Here is a 23,304-nt window from a genome sequence, read left to right as displayed (position 1 = left end):
TCCACCCACAATGGCAGACGGAGTAAAACAAATTGATTTGGTTGCAGATTTGACGACAAAGCCTTTTTCCAGACGGTCTTTTACAGAAAAAATGGACATCATTAGAAAGGGCTGTCAACTCCAAAGCTAGCAAGCCTATTACAACCGGGAAAAGGGTTTGTCCGCCACTTTCAGTTCGCTAACTACGCGCGCTACCCCTGGCTCAGGGGCTCCGAGGAACACTGCAAATTGTATTGCTGGGAGTGCTTGTTATTTGCCAAGGATCGACATGGTGTTTGGAGCAACACTGGATTTGCAAATTTGACTTGTTTAACCAAAGCAGCAACGAGACACCATATTACTGCCGGACACTTACAAGCAATGCTCCTCTCCAAAACTTTTGGAGAAACCCGAGTGGAGTTACAGTTCAGCGAGCAAGTGCACAGGGAAACGGAGCGCCACAATGGAAAGGTAAAGAAAAATAGGGAACTCTTTAAAAAGTTTGATTGACTGCGTCATCTTTGGGCAAGCAGGAACTTTAATTTCGGGGACACGATGAAAGCGCTGCATCCCCAAACAAAGGAAATTATGTGGAACTTCTTTCTCTCATTGCTGAGAGAAACACGGATTTACATTACCACCTGTCCACTAATAAAGTGTTTAGTGGCACGTCGGGCAAAACACAAAACAACCTGATCACTGCAATTTTTGAAGTGATGGAGGAAGAGATCAGAAGGGAAATAAAAGTACTGTTTGTCTCTGTATTGGTGAATGAGTCTGTGCGGTGTGCTGATGGATTTAAAGCACATCTGGATGATTTTGAATTTTGTTTTTTTGCTTCATACATTTAATGGCATTTTTGAGCATTCAGACGTGCTTTTTTCAATACTACATAACAACAAACTGGATGTACAGTTTTGTCTTGCAAGAGTAAATGAGTTTTGTGACACAGTTGAGTGCGAGAGGAGCCAATATGAGGAAATCTACAAGGCCACTGAACGCAGTGCGGGTGCTCCAAGCGCAAGATTCTTGCTCGCACTACCACCAACTCCATGACAGGATTCTGGACAATATTATTTGCCAGACGCGGACCATATTTCAAGAATCACGAAAGACTGATGTTTCTCTCCCTCCTCGACCTGCAGAAGTTTCGGGAATACAGAAAACTTTCCCACATGCAGCCTTCTCCATCTTAACGCAGAGCCACGGTACACTTTTCGATCTGCCTTTGCTAAGAACAGAACTGATTGTAACGTATGCCACAGATGATTTTACAGGAAAATCTCCCACTGATCTCCTTGACTTCCTTCAGCAGAAAAATCTGAGTGAGAGCATGGGGCGGCTGTACACATTAGTGGATTTGACAGTGACCATCCCCGTGTCCACTACTTCTGTCGAACGGACATTTTCAGCCCGAAATAGAATCAAAACTGAAATACAACAGGACAGATTCAACTGTCAGCATTAGCTTTGATGGAAAAGAACTTCTTGATGGACCTGAAATGCACGTGTAATCTGTACGACAGAGTAATTGAAATCTTGAGGAAAGAAAGGAGGATGGATTTTGTGTATGAATAAAAATATTTTTGTTGAGTAAAATGTCTATTTTCCCAAAGATTCTTTATATGTGTTGCAGCTGTAGCTGCATTAAAGGTTTTATAGACATAAAATACTTATTGAGGGTTGGATTGATTTACACACAGCACTACTGAAGGCCTAGGTGTGAAATGCACGGCCTGCCACTGCTGCCAACCCTGATGATCAGGAATTAGGTGATTGGTTTTAATACGAAAAACTATTTATCCGGATCTTGTGTTATATGGCCTTAAAAGAAACAAGATTTGCTTAATTTATCCCCTTTGGGTATTAATTTTATTCATTCTTCAAATGGACTTCCAATAAGTTTTTTTTTGCAACAACTTTCACTCAAATAAGAAAAAAAAATATTCACAGATAATGTAAAAAATAGGTGCTTCCTTCTGGAAAATAATGTGACTTGGTATTACATGTGCATTGACAGAACCTGTTTTCATTTATATTTTGCACTTTCAAAAATGTGAGGTCCTTCCCCAAGTGAAGGAGTTTAAGTATCTCGGGGTCTCGTTCACAAATGAGTGAAGAATGGAGCTGGATATCGGCAGGCGGATAGGTGCGACGCCTGCGGCGTCATCAGGGGAGGTGCTCAAAGTAGAGCCACTGCTCCTCTGATTTGAGAGAAGCCGTATGAGTTGCTCGAGCATATGATTAGGATGCCTCCTGGACGACTCCATGGTGAGTTGTTCTGGGCACGTCCTACTGGGAGGAGGCCACGGGCTGACCCAGGACACGCTGGGGAGACTGTCTCCCGGCTAGCCGGGGAACACCTTGGGATCCTCCCGGAAGAGCTGGATGACGTGGATAGGGAGAGGGAAGTCTGGGCTTCCCTGCTGAAGCTGCTGCCCCCGCAACCTGACCTCGGCTAAGCGGAGGAAGATGAGACAATTTAACATAATATAAAAAGTCATCAATCGCCATAGCTCAGATGATGCATTTAATGGTTGCCAGCTCTCACAGTTTTTTCTCATCCCATCAATACCCTTGACTAACTATTTACGGATTTAGAGTTAAGAGCTTTTAACTTTGTACCTGTACCTTGTATTTTGCAATGATTATTTACTGTGTCTGAGGCAATGTTCACTATGACTGATTGTGAATGCTTTCCACTGTGCTCCTTGTAATGCAAACCCAATTTCAATAAAGTTGGCAAATTGTGATGTACATGAATAAAGACAGATTGCAGTGATTGGCAAATCCTGTTTAGCATATATTTACATCATAATACAACAGGCCACTTTCTATAATAATAATCGGACATAGGTTGTAGTTATCACAACACAAAAAGCCTACTTGTCATCACACGCAGAAACTGCGTGTGACGAAATTGATGGTGCTTCTCCATAAGCTACGTTTACTCGGCAAAAGACCTAAATCTAGTACGGACTTGTAATTGGCATTCTGCTATTGTGGATACAGGTCGCTTACCTCTCGCTTACCTCTCACTGTCTTCCACTTACCTTACTTCAGTCAGCTAGTAGGAGGCAGATCACCACCCAAACCTCTTTTTATATTACCGCAGAAGGGAATGTGTGTTATGTTACCGCAAGTTTAGATGTCTGATGGATGAGGGGAAAAAACTGTCCTTAAGCCTACTTGTCCGTGCTTTGTGGGACCTATAGCGTCTTCCAGAGGGCAGCAGCTGGAACAGATTGTGACCAGGGTGGTAAGGGTCCCCTATGATGTTCTTGGCTCTGCTGAGGTAACGAGGGCTGGCAATGTCTTCCAGTGAGGGCAGAGAGCAGCCGACAATACTCTGGGCAGTGTTAATCACTTTCTGCACGGCCTTTTTGTCTGCCGCCGTGCTTCCAGCGTACCACACTGTGATGCCGTACGCCAGGATGCTCTCTACAGTGGTTTTATAGAAGGTTATCAGAAGCTTGGTGGCCAAGTTGTTCTTCCTAAGTACCCTGAGGAAATGGAGTCGTTTCTGAGCCTTCTTCACCACTGCCGTGATGTTTGTAGACCATGAGAGCTTATCCGTGACGTGGACCCCCAGGAATTTAAAGGACTGGACCCTGTCTACACATACTCCATTAATGAGGAGTGGGGCCAGATCTGTGCCGTGTCTGCGAAAGTCCAGGATTATTTCTTTAGTTTTCGTGGTGTTCAGTGTGAGATTATTCACCGAGCACCACGAAGACAAATTGTTGACCTCATCTCTGTAAGCCGACTCATCCCCTCCTGAGATGAGTCCGACCACAGTGGTGTCGTCAGCGAATTTGATGATGGCGTTAGACTGGTGGGTGGGTGTACAGTCGTATGTGTACAGGGAGTACAGAAGAGGACTCAGTACACAGCCTTGAGGGGAGCCAGTGCTTAGTGTAATGGAGGAAGAGATGTGGGGACCAAGTCTAACAGTCTGTGGTCGGTTGGTCAAGAAGTTCTTTATCCAGCAGCAGATTGAAGAGGATAGTCCAAGGTGGGAGAGTTTGTCAGTCAGAATGTCCGGTTTTATGGTGTTGAAGGCTGAGCTATAGTCAATGAAGAGCATCCTCACGTAGTTCCCATGGTGTTCCAGGTGGCTCAGTGCTGTATGAAGAGCAATGGCAATAGCATCGTCAGTGGACCTGTTTGCTCTATAAGCAAACTGGTGAGGGTAAATTGAGGGAGGGATTGTATTCCTGATATGGCGGGCTACCAACTTTTCAAAGCACTTCATGATCACAGGCGTGAGGGCAACAGGCCTATAATCATTCATGCTGCCAATGGTTGGCTTTTTGGGGACAGGGATGATGGTGGCAGATTTCAGACAAGATGGAATGATGGATTGTTGCAGGGAACAATTGAAAATGTATGTGAAGACTCCAGCCAGCTGGTCAGCACAGGCTTTGAGCACCTTCCCAGGTACTCCGTCTGGGCCAGCAGCCTTCCTGGTGTTTACAGACCGCATTACCAGTCTCACTTCCTGGTCCCAGAACGTCAGTGTATTGCTGCAGGGTGGTGGTGGGGGTGTTGAGACTGGGTCTGATTTGTCAGTCTCAAAGCGGGCAAAGAAACGGTTCAATTTCTCCGCTAGTGAGGCATCTGCATTAACAGACATATTATTGTTATTGTAGTTGGTAATATGTCGTATTCCTTGCCACATCTTCTTTGGGTTATTTTCTGTGAAGTGCTCATCAATTTTTTTGGTATATGCTGCCTTGGCCTTTTTAATGCCTCTTTTCAGCTCAGCTCTGGCAGCTCTATATTTTATCTTGTCCCCTGATCTAAAGGCGGAGTTACGGCATTTGATGAGTGCCTGTGTCCCATTGGTCATCCAGGGTTTTTGGTTAGTGTTAGAATTATTATGAATATTCTATATGTGTTGTAAGCATTTTTCAATAAGTAATAAGGCTATAAACCAATTCATGGAACCATGGACACTTTTCCTCCACATCGTCTCCTCAAGGCCCCACAGCTCGAGGACACATTGTTTTCACACACGCTTTTCGGCAGAACACAACGGGACTGTTTTGACGGGACTCCAGCAGAAGATGGCGATAATCGCATTATTGTTTGAAAATACGGCTTTGCTTTGTTTACCTTGAAAGCATTCCTCACACTGTTGTTTTTCTAACCAGCGAGGGTGTTATTGTACTGATTACATAACCATGTTTTTCGAGTGTCGCGATTAAATACAATGATTCAGTTACTGCAATTCAGAATGCACTGGGGGCTAAGACGACGCCACATTGTATCTCCTTGCAAGTTCGCCGCAGAGTTTGTTGAAAGATGTTTTTCCTTTTTTAATTAAATATTACTAATAATGATTTAAAAGGTTTGAATCATTATTCCAACAGTTAGGAAAAACCCGTATACGTTTATCTATAGTGACGTTGTCAATGCAGTTTTTTATGTAAGAGAGTACAGAGTCCGTGTAGTCCTGGAGGTTGTCGTGTACAAAAAGTTCCCAGTTGGTGCGGGAAAAACAGTCCTGCAGCCGAGAGAGTGCGTCGTCGGGCCAAGTTTTTATTATCTTTATTTGTGGCGTTGTTTGCCTACGGAGTGGAGTGTAAGCGGGGGTGAGAGATAGGCAGAGGTAGGTGCGGGAGGGAAGTGGCTTTATAAGCATGTTTGATGTTAGAATAGACATGGTCAAGAGTTTTGTCTCCTCTAGTATTACAATTTACGTATTGAATAAACTTAGGTAAAACAGTCTTTAAACACGCCTTGTTGAAATCACCAGCGACAATAAAAACTCCATCGGGGTGGTCAAGCTGTTGTTTGTTTACAGCCGTTAGCAGGAGGTTAAGTGCCGTGTTAACGTTAGCATTCGGAGGTATATAGATAGCCGTTACTATGACGATATTTAGCTCTCTTGGTAGATAATAGGGCCTACACCGTATTGCTAATAACTCTAAATCCGGGGAACAGTGAGTGTCAATAATCGTACTGTCACAACACCATTCATTATGTATATACATGCACAGTCCTCCTCCCTTGCTTTTGCCTGTCAATACTTTTGAACGGTCGTTTCGAAAAAGCGTTCGGCTAGCTAGCGATACCGCAGCGTCGGGGATATGCGGGTGTAGCCACATTTCTGTGATGATAATAATATTACAGTTTCCAACAAAGCTGTTGGTAGCAATACGAAGTTCCAACTCATCCATTTTGTGGGTGATGGATCGGGCGTTGGTCAAAAGGATACTAGGAAGCGGTGCTCGGTGTGGTTGTTGTTTCAGCTTAGCAGCAAGGCCCGCCCGGCATCCACGCTTCTGTTTTCTGTCCCTTCGCCGCCGTCAACGCGCTTTTGGTGGGCTGGCTATCCACGAAGATCCTGGAGAGTTTGTTGAGAAATCAGATGTATCGCATATCCTTCGGATAGTGAGTAAATCCTGGCGACTGTAAGATAACGAACGACACCGAACTGGAGTTCCCACAGGTCCTTAAAAAGCTTTAAGAAACATTGAAATAAAATCCATGTAATTAATGTCTTAAATTGTCTTTTTCATTTCTGGACAGTACATTTAATACTGATGAGAATACCCAATGACACACTGTTGTTAGGGTTGCTAGGTTTTATGCTTTTTCCCCCTGGTGTCCTGTCTGAGGGATTGCCCATTGTGTTCAGCTGTCGTTTCTCCGCCCCTGGTGTTTCCCAGGTGTTCCTAATTGTCTAGTCAACCCATGTCAGTCTATTTAAACCCCACTGATTGTTTATGTTATGTCATTTGTCGGATTGTCTGCTTTTGTTTGTCCACTTGTGTTTCCACGTTACCTCGATCCATGTTCCATGTGCCTCGTTCCTCGCTATCCCGGTTATGTGATTTGATTTCTAAGTCTTTGTTATTTTCTAAGATCCTGTCTAAGTTTTTAAGTCTAAGGTTTGAACACCACTTCCCTTGTCCTTGCCTTCTTCCCTGCGATTGGGTCCTATTCCCCGTTACCTCGCCATGACGCCCGGCGACAAGGACGTAACAACTCTAAAAAGCACTCACTCACACCACAACTCTGGATTGCTTCTCTCATGGCTTGATTGCCACACTTGCTATAACTTGCCCACCACTGCAATATCATTAATGAAATTACCATTATTGTGCCTGGCACGGATCAACCCCATCAGTTTTCACTTAAAAACTGTAATTTGAATAAATACAAATAATTAGTGCCCATATTTTAAAAAATCAATTGGTTTCCATATTGGGATCTATAACTCTACTGTCTTGAAAAAAATTAATTAAAAATACTGTGAAACAAAAACATTCTTTTCATTTTTCATGACAAATAAGACGGAGCCACCTTATGGTATAGTGGTTCACTCTCCTGCCTTCGGTGCGAGTAAGCATGGGATCGATTCCCACTCGGTGGCGGTATGATCGTGTGTGCTGATGGTTGTCTGTCTCTGGTTGCCATATGACTGACAGGCGACCAAGGACTACACCTCCAGGAATACACGGACACTGTACTTTCCCACATCAAAAACTGTACAGACACTGTCACTGTTAATAAACGTATCCGGGTTTTTCCTAACCAAAAACCCTGGATGACCAGTAGACACAGGCACTCATCAAATGCCGTAACACCGCCTTCAGGTCAGGGGACAAGTTACAATACAGCGCTGCCAGAGCAGACCTGAAGAGAGGCATTAAAAAGGCCAAGGCAGCATATACAAGGAAAATTGAGGAGCACTTCACAGAAAATAACCCAAAGAAGATGTGGCGGGGAATACGACACATTACCAAATACGATGACAATAATGTGTCTGTTAATACAGATGCCTCAATAGCAGAGGAACTGAACTGTTTGAGACTGACAAATTGGATTCAGTCTCAAAACATCCCCCACACTGCAGCAGTACATTGAAGCTTCAGGAACATGAAGTGAGACAGGTACTGCGGACTGTGAACACCAGGAAGGCTGCTGGCCCCGACGGAGTACCTGGGAAGGTGCTCAAAGCCTGTGCTGACCAGCTGACTGGGGTTTTCACAAAGATTTTCAATTGTTCCCTGCAACAATCCATCATTCCATCCTGCCTGAAATCTGCCACCATTATCCCTGTCCCTAAAAAGCCAACCATTGACAGCCTGAATGATTATAGGCATGTTGCACTTACACCTGTGATCATGAAGTGCTTTGAAAAGTTGGTCACCCGCCACATCAGTGATAAAATCCCTCCCTCAGTTGACCCTCACCAGTTTGCTTATAGAGCAAACAGGTCCACTGAGGACACCATCTCCGTAGCTCTACACACAGCATTGAGCCACCTGGAGCACCATGGGAACTATGTGAGGATGCTTTTCATTGACTGTAGCTCAGCCTTCAACACTATAATACCGGACATTCTGCCTGACAAACTCTCCCACCTTGGACTATCATCTTCCATCTGCTGCTGGATTAAGAACGCCTTAACCAACCATCCACAAACTGTTAGACTTGGTCCCACCTCTCTTCCTCCATTACACTGAGCACTGGGCCCCCTCAAGGCTGTGTACTGAGTCCTCTTCTATACTCCCTGTACACATACGACCGTACACCGACCCACCAGTCTAACTCCATCATCAAATTTGCCGATGACACCACTGTGGTCGGACTCATCTCAGGGGTGGATGAGTCTGCCTACAGAGATGAGGTCAACAAACTGTCTTTGGGGTGTTTGGTGAACAATCTCACACTAAACACCACGAAAATTAAATAAATAATCCTGGTGCTGCCCTCTGGCAGACGCTACAGGTCTCACAAAACACGGACAAATAGACTTAGGGACAGTTTTTTTCCCAGTGCCATCAGGGCTCTGAACTTGCATTAGCACAACACACAATCCCTTCTGTGCAATAACTTCGGGGTGTGCAATAACAATGTGCAATATCTTAGATTGTGCAATATTTTAGAATTCACCTTGCCCAGATGTGACTTTTTATATTTTTATATTACTTATTTATGTTTTTAATGGGAAAACACACTTTGTGGAGTAGCACCACCAATTTCGTTATACGCAGCTGTGTATAATGACAATAAAGGCTTTGATTTGATTTGACAACTCTCCGTGCGTGCTTTTGTGTAATGCTTGTCGAAAGCTCCACCATCTGCCTTTCGTGGCTACAGGCTATAGGAACATTAAGCTTGAAATCGCCACAAGCGCCATTTTGGGTTTAAACCCGCTCTTTTGGTCTATTGCCTGTTCATTTCTGACATAAGGCTCATTACTTCTCTGTCATGACATTTAAATTAATCTAATGCAATAACAAAGTCCTTTTCCATTCTATCTTATACACGTTATGCATTTTGATCATCTTTCATCAATGCATCTATTATGTTCATTCTCGTAGACATATCCCTTATTCTTTGTCTCCTCATGGATATACATCTTCGTAGTTTATCCTCCTTCCCTTAACTGTTAGCTTTTGTGACCTCCCTATATGTTGAATCACAAAGTGATCCATGTCTAAAGGCTTGTTAACCCAAAAGCTTTTTTATATTTCAAAGCCACTTTTCCCAAAAAGAACAATTGCAATGCAGCTTCCTTCACAATGTCCAACTCTGCATGGATGAATAACGTTGCTCACGCAGGATAGCTAACAATCACTTTTGAAGTTTGGACACGCAGCCTCCGTGTGGCTAGCTAGCGCTTAAATTATAGTTTATCTTTAGGTTAGCTTTCTTGTTTGTATATTTATATATTCGCCGCTGTTGTTGCTGGCATTGAAATACGAAGATTCCTCTTTACCTTGTCTCGTAGAATCAATGGATTACCCGTTCTCCTATGTCTAATCGCCCCTTTATGTGCATCAAGCCACCTTGGGATAGGCTCTGTCGAGTCGCAAGCCAATTTTATTCTCCCAGTCCTTGCGACGCTTGCTATCTTAGCGAGTCTTTTGACAAAATGTAGGTGTATACTTCCAACGTCTCCAATACACCTCTTGAAATCGGATTAGCGTGGAGTCTTGAACGCAGACAGGACAAGAAAGTTATACTTAGTCTTAATTTAATAACGATCTTCATAACAAATCGTGTCGTATGGTCAAATAACTGTCGCTAGGCGGCTTCAACTGCCCGCCGAAACTGAGCCACACCTATCAAGCTGCGAACAGGTCAAATGTCCCAAAAAAAACTTGTCTCCGCCCACGCTTCCAAACCAATGAACTCCAAATGCAACTGTGCTATGAAATTATAACAGTCCCCCAACCTAAATGATCAAACATGAAAACATTAAAAGGAAATCTATACAAAGCATAACACTAATAAGGAACATGGCCCAATCAAACATTGATTGGCCCCTACAAGTTCGATTGATTCAGACATAGCACTACTGATGGGCTAGTTGTGAAATGCACGGCCCGCCATTGATATACATGTATCAGGGTTCTACATTAACTGTTTAAGCCACCTGCCCATCGGGCAGGTAACAACCCAGATAGATATCTTACCTGCCCGAAGTGTCAATCCACCTGCCCTAATTTTATGTTTACAGGATCACCATACAAAACGACGTAACACATGCTTAAAGTTCTTTTTAGACATGAACAACCAAAAAAAACCGTCAGTCTACGTTATGTAGATTTCCTTTAAACTTTAGCTCTAGATGTTCTTTCAGGCCTGTCCCAGAACTTAATGATCTTCACTAACACCATCAGCTTGTTGCAGATTCAAATCTGGCCTTCTTCTTTCACCACCATACCACCACCTGTCAATAGCCAGCTCAGGTAAATATTCATCAAAAGAATGACCTGCAAGGACTATTAGCACAATGTTGTTGAGCATGCTATATGCTGCAAGTTTGCTCGCCAATCAGACTTCACTCTTCAGAGCACTAAAACCTCTTTCACTCTGGGCAGTGGCCTGTGGCTGTATCATACTGATTTTTAGGAGCATCAGTATGTTCCTAATTCTACTTGATGTGTCTTTATTTTTGAACAAGGCAGCATGAAGATCCTCAACATTCTGGTTCACCCTATATAAGGAGCTAAATGAGCTTTGAAACCAGACCACTTGCTTCTCATTTCTTCATTGTTAAACCCTGCTCTTCCCAAAACAGCCTCAAAATTGTTAGCAATTCTTGTCAGCTTCTGTACTCTTCTCTGTCTTGTGGCCACTCCGCAAGAGAGAACACCCTGAAAGCCTGCATGACAGGTGTGGTGGGGTAATTTGTGAGCTATACAGTGCAAAACAAGAACATGAGGCTGCTCATTGTGCATACAGGTCGCCAGACTGTTATTCACCCGAATGTTGATAGTAGCTCCGTCTGATGCCATAGCAACTATCTTCTCTTTCCAGTTGGAAAGATTACATATTTGGAAGGTATTGGCAATAGATGTCCAGATCCCACCTGCATGGGCATGGTCCACAGCTTGTAAACTGACAAACAAGTTCTTGGGACAGCCATCATCCAATATTCTGCATTAAATCATCTCTTCTTCTGTTGCACTCACATCTGTGGCACCATCAAACATGATCAACATGATCTTGGCTTCTCTAATCTTGAACAATACATTCTGCTATACGTCAGCAGAAATGAAGTGCAAAAACCTCCGACATGCATTATCTGAATGATAACTCTTCATCATGTCAAGGCCATTGTTGTGCTGTAGTTTCAGTAATGCTGGGTATGCTGTGAAAGGAAGTCATTGTTGGGAAACCTGACAATCACCATCATTAGCTGTAAGTTGCTTCTGATGCTTGACCAAGTTTGCTGCCTGAAAACATTTGCTATGCCAGTGACCATCTAGGGTGGGGACCCTCTGACTTCTACAGCCATTAAATAATGAAGACGACTTGTCAGCCAGACCTTGGTATTGCTTATAAATAGTGCATTTCATCATTGTTTCCTCATCTGGATATTTCCTGGGATCAACACTCGCTGCCATCCAATTTCATTAACTCAAATCCATCATATCTGGATTCCCAGCCTTGTTTGTACAACTATTTTCTATTGGACTTTCTTACTTCTCCTTGCTAACCTTTTCTTTTTCTTTCTGCCTTTGTGGGTTTTCTCTGGGTGATCCGGTTTCCTCCCACGTTCCAAAGACGTGCAGGGTAGGTTAATAGAACACTCAAAATTGCCGGTAGGTATGAATATGAGCGTGAATGCTTGCCTCCACCAATTCAGGGTGTGCCCTGGCCTGATGCCCAAAATCTGCTGGAATAGGCCACAGCGTGTGCGGTCGATTGGTCACCGGTCTTTTGGTCGCGGTCTTTTGGTCGCCCCGACTGCGACAACGAGCGACCAAAAGACCGGCGACAAAACAAGGTAAAACAACACGGTTGACGCATCAATAAAAGCCAACAATGGCCATGAGCAGTTTCACTGAGCCGACGTGTGAGTGTATAAGAGTTTGTATGTACATGCGTTGTCCCTTTAAGAAGCTACGTCCATCAGGGTCTTAACAAGTTCTCCAACAAAAAACAATAAAAGTCCGGGAAATTTGGAGCTTTTCTTTAGCCTAATAATTGCTAGGGCATTAAGTATGACTAAATAGTAATTTGCAGTTTGTATTTAGGGAATTTGAGTAACGATTTAAATGGTAATTATCACTTACCTTCCGGGCGACCAAAAGACCGGCGACCAAAAGATCGTCGACCAATCGACCGCGCACCGGCCCCAGCACCACACAATGGTCATGAAGGGGTGCTGGAGCCCCTCCCTGCTCACTTCGGGCCAGAGGCAGGGGACACACTGAATTGGTTGCCAGCCAATCACAAGGAACAAGGAGACAAACAACCATTCACACACTCACCCAGGGGCAATTTAGAGAGTCCAATCAGCCTTCCATGCATGTTTTTGGAATGTGGGAGGAAATCGGAGTACCCGGAGAAAACCCACGCAGGCCCACAAGCAACAACAAGCAAACTCCATACAGGTGGAACGACCTGGATTGGAACCCAGGACTCTAGAGCAGTGAGGCCGACACGCTAACCAATCTATCCACCGGGCCGCCTGAATATGAATAATATTGCAGAAATTAATAGGCAGCAAATTGCTCTATCACTTGAGCAGGGGTAGGGAACCTATGGCTCGGGAGCCAAATGTGGCTCTTTTGATGGGTGCATATGGCTCTGAGATAAAATATGGAAACCTTTGGTAAGAGACGAATGCACCAATAGGAACGTCACGTCATGTAATTGCCTTTTTTTTCATTAGTCTTCTCCATCCATTCTCTCATTGATACTCATTGAACTCATTGATATTCAATGACTAGCAACAGCATATTATTGTCAAAAGAATTGGGAGACTTTTTGTACTTTAAAAGTGGTAAAATGACTAAAGAAATTCACACATTTTCATGTATTTTGACTTTTAAATTGTGAGTATGGCTCTCAAGGAATAACATTTGAAAATAGGAATTGTTTATGGCTCTCTTTTTCAAAAAGGTTCCCGACCCTTGCACTAGAGGATTCAAGTATTGACAACTCCATGTAAGCAGCACATTGAATCTGTGTGATATTATTTTTAACTTTGTGTACTTTGTGTATTCCAGGAACGATAGCTCTTTAAAAAAATGAATGAAAAAAGGAGATAAAGAAACCCTGGTCGAAGGCGGAGGTCATTGCAGTACTAAGCCATTAAAAAAAATACATCAATAAAGGAACATTAGCCAGCAAAAACGAATGCAGTCACTGCAAACTTATGTGTTTGATAGCATGGTCGCTGATGGATTAATTATTAATACAATTTAATTAACATGGAAGACATCTTTAAACATACACTGGTTACAACTTGCAAGGAGAAATCACTCAACGCGCCTTCGATCAAGAGGATTCTGACGAGCGGCATACTCTTCTCTCTATTTAGTCGCGCCATACTCAAAACATTTAATGTAATCTGATTCAAAACAATTGCATAAGCTAACCAAATAACACCATTAAGGTCAAAAAACAACTGCTCATATTAGATCGAAACCAACATACCTGCGTAAGAATTTGCAGTATAAGCATAATAATTTCTTTATAAGGTAAACTGCCGGCGTCCCAGTCAAAGCAATTTATGAGTCCTTCGTAGATCTTCATTGCGAACTTCCATCTGGGTGTCTGGGTTGCGAGGTGTATCTCCCAGTAAACAGTCCTTGGAGCGTCAACAAGCTGGAGCCAGCTGTCCTGGAAGGTGACCTCGAGTTTGCCCCAGTCTCAAATTAAAGACACTCATACAAAAGTAATTAAAATGCATACATCTATAATATTATCCAGAATAACCCCAACATTCGCGTTTTTCATTCATGCCTGCATGCCTTCATGTCTGCATTTTAACCATGGGAGGTGATTCTTATTTTGATCTTTTTGTTTTAATTTTTCTTGTGAATGTAGACACTGTGTCCTGGACAATGCAGCTGTCATTAGTATGGTTATAGCAGAGATAATTATCCCACCAATTGAAATTGTTTAACGCCTGTGTCAGATTTGGGATCTCCTTTTTTGGTACTCTCATCTGCACTGATATGTTTTTTTGGACGCATGCATATCTATTTTTAGGAAGCTTTCTTGAGAATAGAATGAGGTTGTGGCCTGATAGATTTGTAATGGTATTTCTTTTGGATCCTCTCATACTTATTGGAAAAGAGCCGATCTATGCATGTTTCAGAAGAAGCAGTTAGTCTAGTAGGACTTTTGATTAGTGGCGTAAAGTTAAATTAACAGTGATTTCAACTGTCTCCGATTTTATTTATCGAGCCAGTTAATATTTAAATCTCCAAGCAAGATAACTTCCTTTTTTGTGTCGCATTCCCTAATTAGGGCCTGAAACTCTGTGTAGAATGTATTCGAGGGGGATTGAGGTCTATATATGCCAATCAAAGTAATTGACATCTGTGGGGATAGTGATATTTTAAGGCTGATGCATTCAATGTTGTGTACGTTGACCCTTCTAAATATACTGTAACCCGGTATTTGCAATCCTGCCATCGGTGAATTTACATTTAGGGGCGAGTAGGTTCATCTAAACTACTCGAAGAAAAGTCTAACGTAGCTAACGGTGTAAGTTCGGCAAATTTAGCTGATGGTGTAGCTAATGGTTTTAAGTTCATCTTATCCGGATAATGGTGTAGCTTCAGTTAGCTTTCAGAGTTTAATCCGCCTGGCCCTACAACTTTTGCTTCCTATTCCAACGCCGACGTCTTTGCTGTTCAGAGCTGACAATAACCCACGGTGGTCCTGGCGATCTGGCTATCTCGTTCGGTATATTGTGCGTGCAATAGAAGTTGTTATAAACCGTAGTTACGTGCCGTAGACAGATGTTTAATAAATCCAAGTGACTGTATTTGATGTTAAATTTGATTTTAAAGTCAGGTATTGACGAACAACTTGCAAAAAGACACACAAAAAAGTGAAGTAGGGAGAGTTTGACATCTCATGCATTGCTGCCGCCATCTTGTCTCTGACCAGTATTTACACATTTTTATATGTAAATTTTATACATAGGTATTAATACAATACTGTTACGATCTCGCTGCGTCGTCGTGGCGCGATCGGGAATATATTAGGACCCATCCGCGGGAAAACGGGAGTTGAATCAGGCAGTTGGCTTCAAACGACATCCTTTAATAAATCAACAGGGATCTATAAATCAACAATGGCTTGGAAAGCAAAACGGCAGCATGCTGCACGCACGCATAAACAGAAGAACGATCCGGCAATGGTCATATGACTCATTGCTCCTTAAATAACAAAACAGGAAGCAATCAGCAGATTGACTGCAGCTGCTCTCTGACGGCACGTTAGGAGGGACAAACAGGCCGCTCCTGACAGTACGTCCCCTCTAACGGACGGATCCTAGACGTCCTAATGCCGAATGTCCATGAAAAGCGAAAGACAAAAATCAGGCAGGTAGGGAGGGCGGGTGAGCTCCGCTCTCATCGTCCGGGGGGCGCCCCCGCCAGCCCGCGAAGAGACGAGAGAGGGGCCGGTCCGGCGGGCGTCCGCGCCGGCCTGAGACGAAGCTTAGGAGGGGCATATCCGGCGGGCGTCCACGTCGGCCCCTGGAGAGAAGTGGGAGTAGCTGGTCCGGCGGGCCTCCCTGCTGGTCCTTAAGGTGCTGGCCAAGCCCCCTGCCCTTAACAGACACCAAAATCTTAGAACGGTCGTCGGGGACCTTACCCTGGCTGCTCAGGGGGCCGCCTGCCCCCTCGGCCGGGAGGGCCGGAGAGTCGCTCTCGCCGCCGCCGCCAACCCCATCGTCCGGGAGTGCCAGAGAGTTGCTCTCGCCACCGTTGCTGGCCCCCTCATCCAGGGGCGCCGGAAAGTCGCTCTCGCCGCCGTCGCCAGCCCCCTCGTGCAGGGGCGCCGGAGGATCACTCTCGCCGTCGCCAACCCCCTCGTCCAGGGGCGTCGGAGAGTCACTCTCACCATCGCCGGCCCCCACGCTTCTGGGCGGAAAAGAGCTGGGCGGAAAAGAGCTGGGCGGGCAAGAGCTGGGCGGGCAAGGGCTGGGCGGGCAAGGGCTGGGCGAACAGGAACTGGGCAAACAGGAACTGGGCAAACAGGAACTGGGCAAACAGGAACTGGGCAAACAGGAACTGGGCAAACAGGAACTGGGCAAACAGGAACTGGGCAAACAAGAACTGGGCAAACAGGAACTGGGCAAACAGGAACTTGGAAAACAGGAACTTGTCAAACTGGAACTTGGCAAACTGGAACTGGACGGGCCAGTCGGCACCGTAAGCCTGGTTCGTGGCTTCGGCACGGGTGCGACTGGCGGCCCAGGTGGCAAAGGGAGTAACTTGCGTGGTTTGGGCACGGGTATTTGAGAAGCTTGGAGCGGCATGGTCGGGCGAGAAGCTTGGAGCGGCGTGGTCGGACGAGAAGCTTGGAGCGGCGTGGTCGAGCGAGAAGCTTGGAGCGGCGTGGTCGGGCGAGAAGCTTGGAGCAGCGTGGTCAGGCGAGAAGCTTGGAGCGGCGTGGTCGGGCAAGGAGCTTGGAGCGGCGTGGTCGGGCGAGAAGCTTGGAGCGACGTGGTCGGGCGAGAAGCTTGGAGCGGCGTGGTCGGGCGAGGAGCTTGGAGCGGGAGTGGTCGGCCGAGGAGCTTGGAGCGGTGTGGTTGGCCGAGGAGCTTGGAGCGGTGTGGTCGGCCCGGGTGAGAAGCGTGGAGCAGCGTGGTCGGGCGAGAAGCTTGGAGCGGCGTGGTCGGGCGAGGAGCTTGGAGCGGCGTGGTCGGCCGAGGAGCTTGGAGCGGCGTGGTCAGCCAAGGAGCTTGGAGCGCCGTGGTCGGGCGAGAAGCTTGGAGCGGCGTGGTTGGGCGAGAAGCTTGGAGCAGCGTGGTCGGCCGAGGAGCTTGGAGCGGCGTGGTCGGCCGAGACGCTTGGAGCGGCGTGGTCGGCCGAGGAGCTTGGAGCGGCGTGGTCGGCCGAGACGCTGGGAGCGGCGTGGTCGGCCGAGACGCTTGGAGCGGTGTGGCCGGGCGAGAAGCTTGGAGCGGCGTGGTCGGGCGAGAAGCTTGCAGCGGCCTGTTCGGGCGAGAAGCTTGGAGCGGCGTGGTCGGGCGAGAAGCTTGGAGCGGCGTCGTCGGGCGAGAAGCTTGCAGCGGCGTGGTCGGGCGAGAAGCTTGGAGCGGCGTGGTCAGCCAAGGAGCTTGGAGCGCCGTGGTCGGGCGAGAAGCTTGGAGCGGCGTGGTTGGGCGAGAAGCTTGGAGCAGCGTGGTCGGCCGAGGAGCTTGGAGCGGCGTGGTCGGCCGAGACGCTTGGAGCGGCGTGGTCGGCCGAGGAGCTTGGAGTGGCGTGGTCGGCCGAGACGCTTGGAGCGGCGTGGTCGGCCGAGACGCTTGGAGCGGTGTGGCCGGGCGAGAAGCTTGGAGCGGCGTGGTCGGGCGAGAAGCTTGCAGCGGCCTGTTCGGGCGAGAAGCTTGGAGCGGCGTGGTCGGGCGAGAAGCTTGGAGCGGCGTCGTCGGGCAAGAAGCTTGCAGCGGCGTGGTCGGGCGAGAAGCTTGGAGCGGCGTGGTCGGGCGAGGAGCTTGGAGCGGCGTGGTCGGCCGAGGAGCTTGGAGCGGCGTAGTCGGCCGAGGAGCTTGGAGCGGCGTGGTCGGCCGAGGAGCTTGGAGCGGCGTGGTCGGCCGAGGAGCTTGGTGCGGCGTGGTCGGCCGAGGAGCTTGGAGCGGCGTGGTCGGCCGAGGAGCTTGGAGCGGCGTGGTCGGCCGAGGAGCTTGGAGCGGCGTGGTCGGGCGAGGAGCTTGGTGCGGCGTGGTCGGCCGAGGAGCTTGGAGCGGCGTGGTCGGCCGAGGAGCTTGGAGCGGCGTGGTCGGCCGAGGAGCTTGGAGCGGCGTGGTCGGCCGAGGAGCTTGGAGCGGCGTGGTCAGCCGAGGAGCTTGGAGCGGCGTGGTCGGCCGAGGAGCTTGGAGCGGCGTGGTCGGCCGAGGAGCTTGGTCAGGGGCTCGAGCGTCCAGGCCCTCCCTCCGCTTCTCCCTGCGGCATGGCGCTCGCCGCCGCCTCCGGGAGGGGGGCACAGCACACCGGCCACCACGTGGTGGCCCATCGTAGCTGGCCAGCCGACCAGGTGAAAGACCTCGCTGCTGCGCCTCCCCAAAAAAGCAAGACGGGCGGTGTTCGAAACTCCTACCGGAGCCTCCCCGCCGGCCGCCACGTGGTGGTCCCTTGTAGATGGCCCACCCACCTGGCAGATGCTGGTCGGTGTAATCCAGAGGGAGGCTGGAGATTCTCCCTCCATTGAGAAAAAAACTCGCTGGAGTCTGAATTCAAATAACTGGGGCGATGAACTGGGGGTGTCGGAGCCTTGGAATTATGACTTAGCTGTGCTGACAATCCAGTGCGACGCGTTGAGCGGAGGGTGGGTTTAAAGGTGGATGGAGGCTCAGAACTACCTCCTAGACGGGACTCCTCCGCTGCCAGAACGTCCCTGAGGTGCCCACACCAAGGCGTGTCCATTCTTAACACAGTAGGGACAAACAGGCCGCTCCTGACACAATACAGTATTTTCATATGCTTATAACTGTAGTATTTGATGAATACACTATGATAATTGTGCTTGCGTACTTGTTTTTTGTATCTACATTATTCGTGTTATTCAAGGGATTACTGTAATGTATTTTCAATCCCCAGCTTTCTTTGTAGAGTCGAGAGGTCGTAAATGTAAGATATTCACTATTCAGTAGATCTTATGTAAATGGAGTACAAGATGCATCCATGCCGGGAGTGCATCTCTTTCTTTCTGAGCCACGGTTCCTGTGTGATGGTGCGGATTGAAGTTGTACGGTACAATCTCATGTTTTCGGGAAACACTAGTATCCAATTTGGAATTGTGTAATCCCAATGCAACAGATAAGACCTCGTGGGGCGTCATCGTTTTTTAAGAAAGCTGACTAGTATGTTACATGATTTAATTGTGGACAATTTTTATACTTTTAGATTTGTGTCAATCTTGATTGCTTATTTATTAGTACTTTTTGACAAGATTCTATTATTTACATGTTGTGCAAAAGTCTGCGATATGTGACCTTTATAATGGTATTTTAAAAAAAATATACTTTTTGAAACTTGCAAGGAACCTGAGTATTGTTTTGTAACATTGTGAATTTCATATGTGAACTAAAAATACGTTTAACCTCTATAAAGTGTTAAAAACATTTAATTCTTTAAGGCAACCAAAGCGTCCATGTCCCCTGGTGGTTCCAACCATGACTGCGACATTTCTGGATGAGAACCTTTCAGATGGAACACATCTGCGTCCTGGAACCAAGTTCATTAAATACTGGAAGATGAGGAACACAGGAACAATGAGTTGGAGCTTGGATACAAAGGTAAAATAATAATAATAATAATAATTAAAAATGAAATCACACACACCAGCACCAATGCAAATTTTAGGATCTTAAGAGCAACAGCACTGTTCTTTGTTGCGTGGCCGCTATACAAATAAAGTTGAATTGTATATACAATAACATACCTGTACATTTCTGTGATTCTTCTTCACTTCGCGGCTTCACTACATTGTGTATTTTGTTCTGGAAGAAAAACATGTGAAAATCCACACTGAAACTCGAAAGAGGAAGCCTCTCCCCTGTCTTCCGGTTGCCATTGGAAAATGGCGGAAGACAGAGGACTCAGCACTAAAGAAAAAAATGGCGGGCAGCGGGCGGTACCCATCATTTTTATCAAAAAATAGAGCTTTCTGAGCGGCCGGGAGCCGGTGTGAGGGTGGAAACTTGTTAGAAATGCGAGCCCCGTGCGATCTTACGCCATGGCGTTATTTGAAAATGAAACTTGCTCAGCGAATTGGACGGTAGAGAGATCAGCGAAGGGGGATTTATTTTTGAGAACTGCGAGCCCCGGATGATGTTACGGTGGACGCTATCAGCCTTGTACGAAAACAGAGCACTTGGGCCGGCAAGGATGGCGGTACGTCGAGGCGGAGCAATGTCGAGACAGAGCAACGTGGAAGTTGAGATTCCATTTAAGTACGGGCAGTGGGCTGACCCTGTTGCACTTACCCGAAAATAGAGCTCCATCTTTAGCTATCTGACGGTTGGATGACGCGGAGGTGCAAAGTGAATGTTTAATTTCCCAGCCAGTCAGCCGATGATTCGACAGCCCATGCCCACGGTGTCAGCCGGGGCTTCGGCGGCCCGTGCCCATGGCGTCGTATTCATGGTTTTAATAGGGAGTACAAATGTGTTACTTAGATGGGAAAATCTTAAGAAAAACCAACGCACGTGGTATTTCCGAGATACTGTATGAATCAAAAGGATCGTATTTTGGATTGTACATTCCGAAAGGGTGTTGCCTGCACGTAGACAAATTCAAAATGTAAGTCATGTGAGCAGTACAACCAGGAAGGGTGTCCGTAGTGGGCTAATTTTCACCAATTCCCTGGGTGCAATAAGACCATGAGATACACATTATGCAGTTATCAAGGCCGATATTTTAATGATCGACCGCAAGAGTGAGGGACTGTGTTTTTCCTAACCCAAAACCCTGCATGACCAGTGAGACACAGGCACTCATTGAATGCCGTAACACCGCTTTCAGGTCAGGGGACAAGTTACAATACAACTGCCAGAGCAGACCTGAAGAGAACCATTGCAAAGGCCAAGGCAGCATATACAAGGTAAATTGAGGCGCACTTCACAGAAAATAACCCAAAGAAGATGTGGCAGGGAATATGACACATTACCAATTACAATGACAATAATAAGGTGTCTGTTAACAAGATGCCTCACTAGCAGAGGAACTGAACAATTAAACACCACGAAAACTAAAGAAATAATCCTGGACTTTCGCAAATGCAGCAAAGATCTGGCCCCACTCATAAATAGAGTATGCGTAGACAGGGTCCAGTCCTTCAAATTTCTGCGGGTCCACGTCATGGACAAGCTCTCCTGGTCTACCAACACCACGGCAGTGGTGAAGAAGGCCCAGAAACGACTCAATTTCCTGAGGGTACTCAGGAGGAACAACTTGGACACTAAGCTTCTGGTAACCTTCTATAGAGCCACTGTGGAGAGCATCCTGGCATACTGCATTACTGTGTGGTACGCTGGAAGCACGGCAGCAGACAGAAAAGCCATGCAGAGAGTGATCAACACCGCCCAGAAGATCATCGACTGCCTTCTGCCCTCACTGGATGACATTGCCAGGCCTCGCTACCTCAGCAGAGCCGGATTGTTAGGGACCCATACCACCCTGGTCACATCCTGTTCCAGCTGCTTCCCTCTGGCAGACGCTACAGGTCTCACAAAGCACGGACAAATAGACTTAGGGACAGTTTTTTCCCCACAGCCATCAGGGCTCTGAACTTGCATTAGCACAACACACAATCCCTTCTGTGCAATAACTTCGGGGTGTGTAAAAAAAATGTGCAATATTGGATTGGATAACTTTATTCATCCCGTTTTCGGGAAATTTCATTGTGACAGTAGCAAGAGGGTGAGAATGCAGATACAGGAAAGGCATAGTTACACATAGTTACAAGTTAGACAATACAGTCGCAAAGGCCGCAGAACAACAAAGCAAAAGCACAAAGTACAAAGCAAAGTATATGGGATCATTGAGAATCACCGAATCAAATCATTAAGACAGAAAAGTAGCAAAAACACAGAACGAGCAAGAGCGGACAGAGCTACCGCCACGGCTGCCACTTGAGCGGCGCCATCTTGGTTGCGGTAGCAAAAACGGATACAGACTCAAGAAATAGACGTTGTAGAGTTGGATAAAACTGGAACCACACACAGGAAGTCTTCCACAAGATGGAAGACTGCAAACTATGACCGAGGTAGAGAATATGCAGTCACTCTTCCAAGCTTATCCGCACAGTTCCTCACTAGTCTGGAGATGAAGAATCAACAGTAGCAGAGTAGCACCCCTCGACTCCGTTTCCGGCCTGGTAAGCACCGACAGCTCTTCCATCTTATCCCATGATGGAATGGTTGGTCTGAAGCGTCGCTTCTTCTCCCGTCACTTTTGTCCAGCTCTGGATTTCCAGCGGCATTGAGGTGTTGCTCCTTCTGCTGCGTATTGTAACAGCTAGTTAGATTGTGCAATATTGTAGAATTTACCTTGCCCGGACGTGACTTTTTATATTTTTATATTACTTATTTATGTTGTTACTGGGAAAACGCACTTTGTGGAGAAGCAACACCAATTTTGTAATACACAGCTGTGTATAATGACAATAAAAGCTTTTGATTGATTTGATCTGAAGCGATTTTCATGAAAATTAACAGTTATATTTTGTGCCTGGGAGTGACATAGGCTAGGTTTTGTGTCAAAACACCCCCGATAAATATCGAAAATTGATAATCGAAAAAATCCGGTTTCGAAAAAATTGTCCGATATACACGTATACCAAATTTGACACACGTTTGCCAGCTACCGTCATAAGTGTTAATCCGGAGTTTCAAGATCATGGGTCTCTCAACAGCAAAGAAAATCGATAAAATATTAAAACCACTGCATGAAAAGTGCTTTGCACACGGCCAGCTATACATAGCCAGCACGCATGTCAGCTCTCGATCCAAGCTTTTCATATTCTCTCCGAAAACTCTGGCCAAAAACATTGTTTACAAAAAAGTTCCAAAACCCCCAAAACCTCCTCGCGCCAAACTTCTAACCATCTTTAACACAGTTCTTCTCCATTCCAAGCCTACATGTAGGCAATAAAAAACCATTATTCACAAATCATCTTCACTGTAGAACCCTATTAAAATGGTACGCATATGGGAGCTTCAAATATGGCCCTTAGTAACAGTTCACGTCCTTCATCAAACCACCGATTTGTCAACTAAGTGAAATATCATACAATCGAACCAACTGTTCCCCGTTATCTGATGGATACATATAACCAACATGCGTACCAACAACCGGGCTCTTCTGCTTGTGTTTA

General features: G+C 46.3%; 1 protein-coding gene across 28 annotated transcripts in view; it reads left to right on the top strand.

The window, feature by feature from the left end:
- The window catches only part of nbr1b (NBR1 autophagy cargo receptor b), a 394,738-nt gene that overhangs the window by 64,498 nt on the left and 306,936 nt on the right, over positions 1 to 23,304 (top strand). For all 28 annotated transcript variants that reach the window (XR_013304864.1, XR_013304862.1, XR_013304863.1 and 25 more), the window contains one exon: positions 19,564 to 19,723. Coding sequence is in view for 22 of the 28 variants with exons in the window: in XM_077618756.1 (XP_077474882.1) it covers positions 19,564 to 19,723 (160 nt within the window). In the remaining 6 variants the exon portion in view is untranslated. The remainder of the gene's footprint in view (positions 1 to 19,563; positions 19,724 to 23,304) is intronic.

Source organism: Stigmatopora argus, chromosome 14, assembly GCF_051989625.1.
Source record: "Stigmatopora argus isolate UIUO_Sarg chromosome 14, RoL_Sarg_1.0, whole genome shotgun sequence".
Taxonomy (NCBI): domain Eukaryota; kingdom Metazoa; phylum Chordata; class Actinopteri; order Syngnathiformes; family Syngnathidae; genus Stigmatopora; species Stigmatopora argus.
Note: the sequence above shows the minus strand (reverse complement) of the source record. Positions and strands in the feature narration are given on the sequence as shown.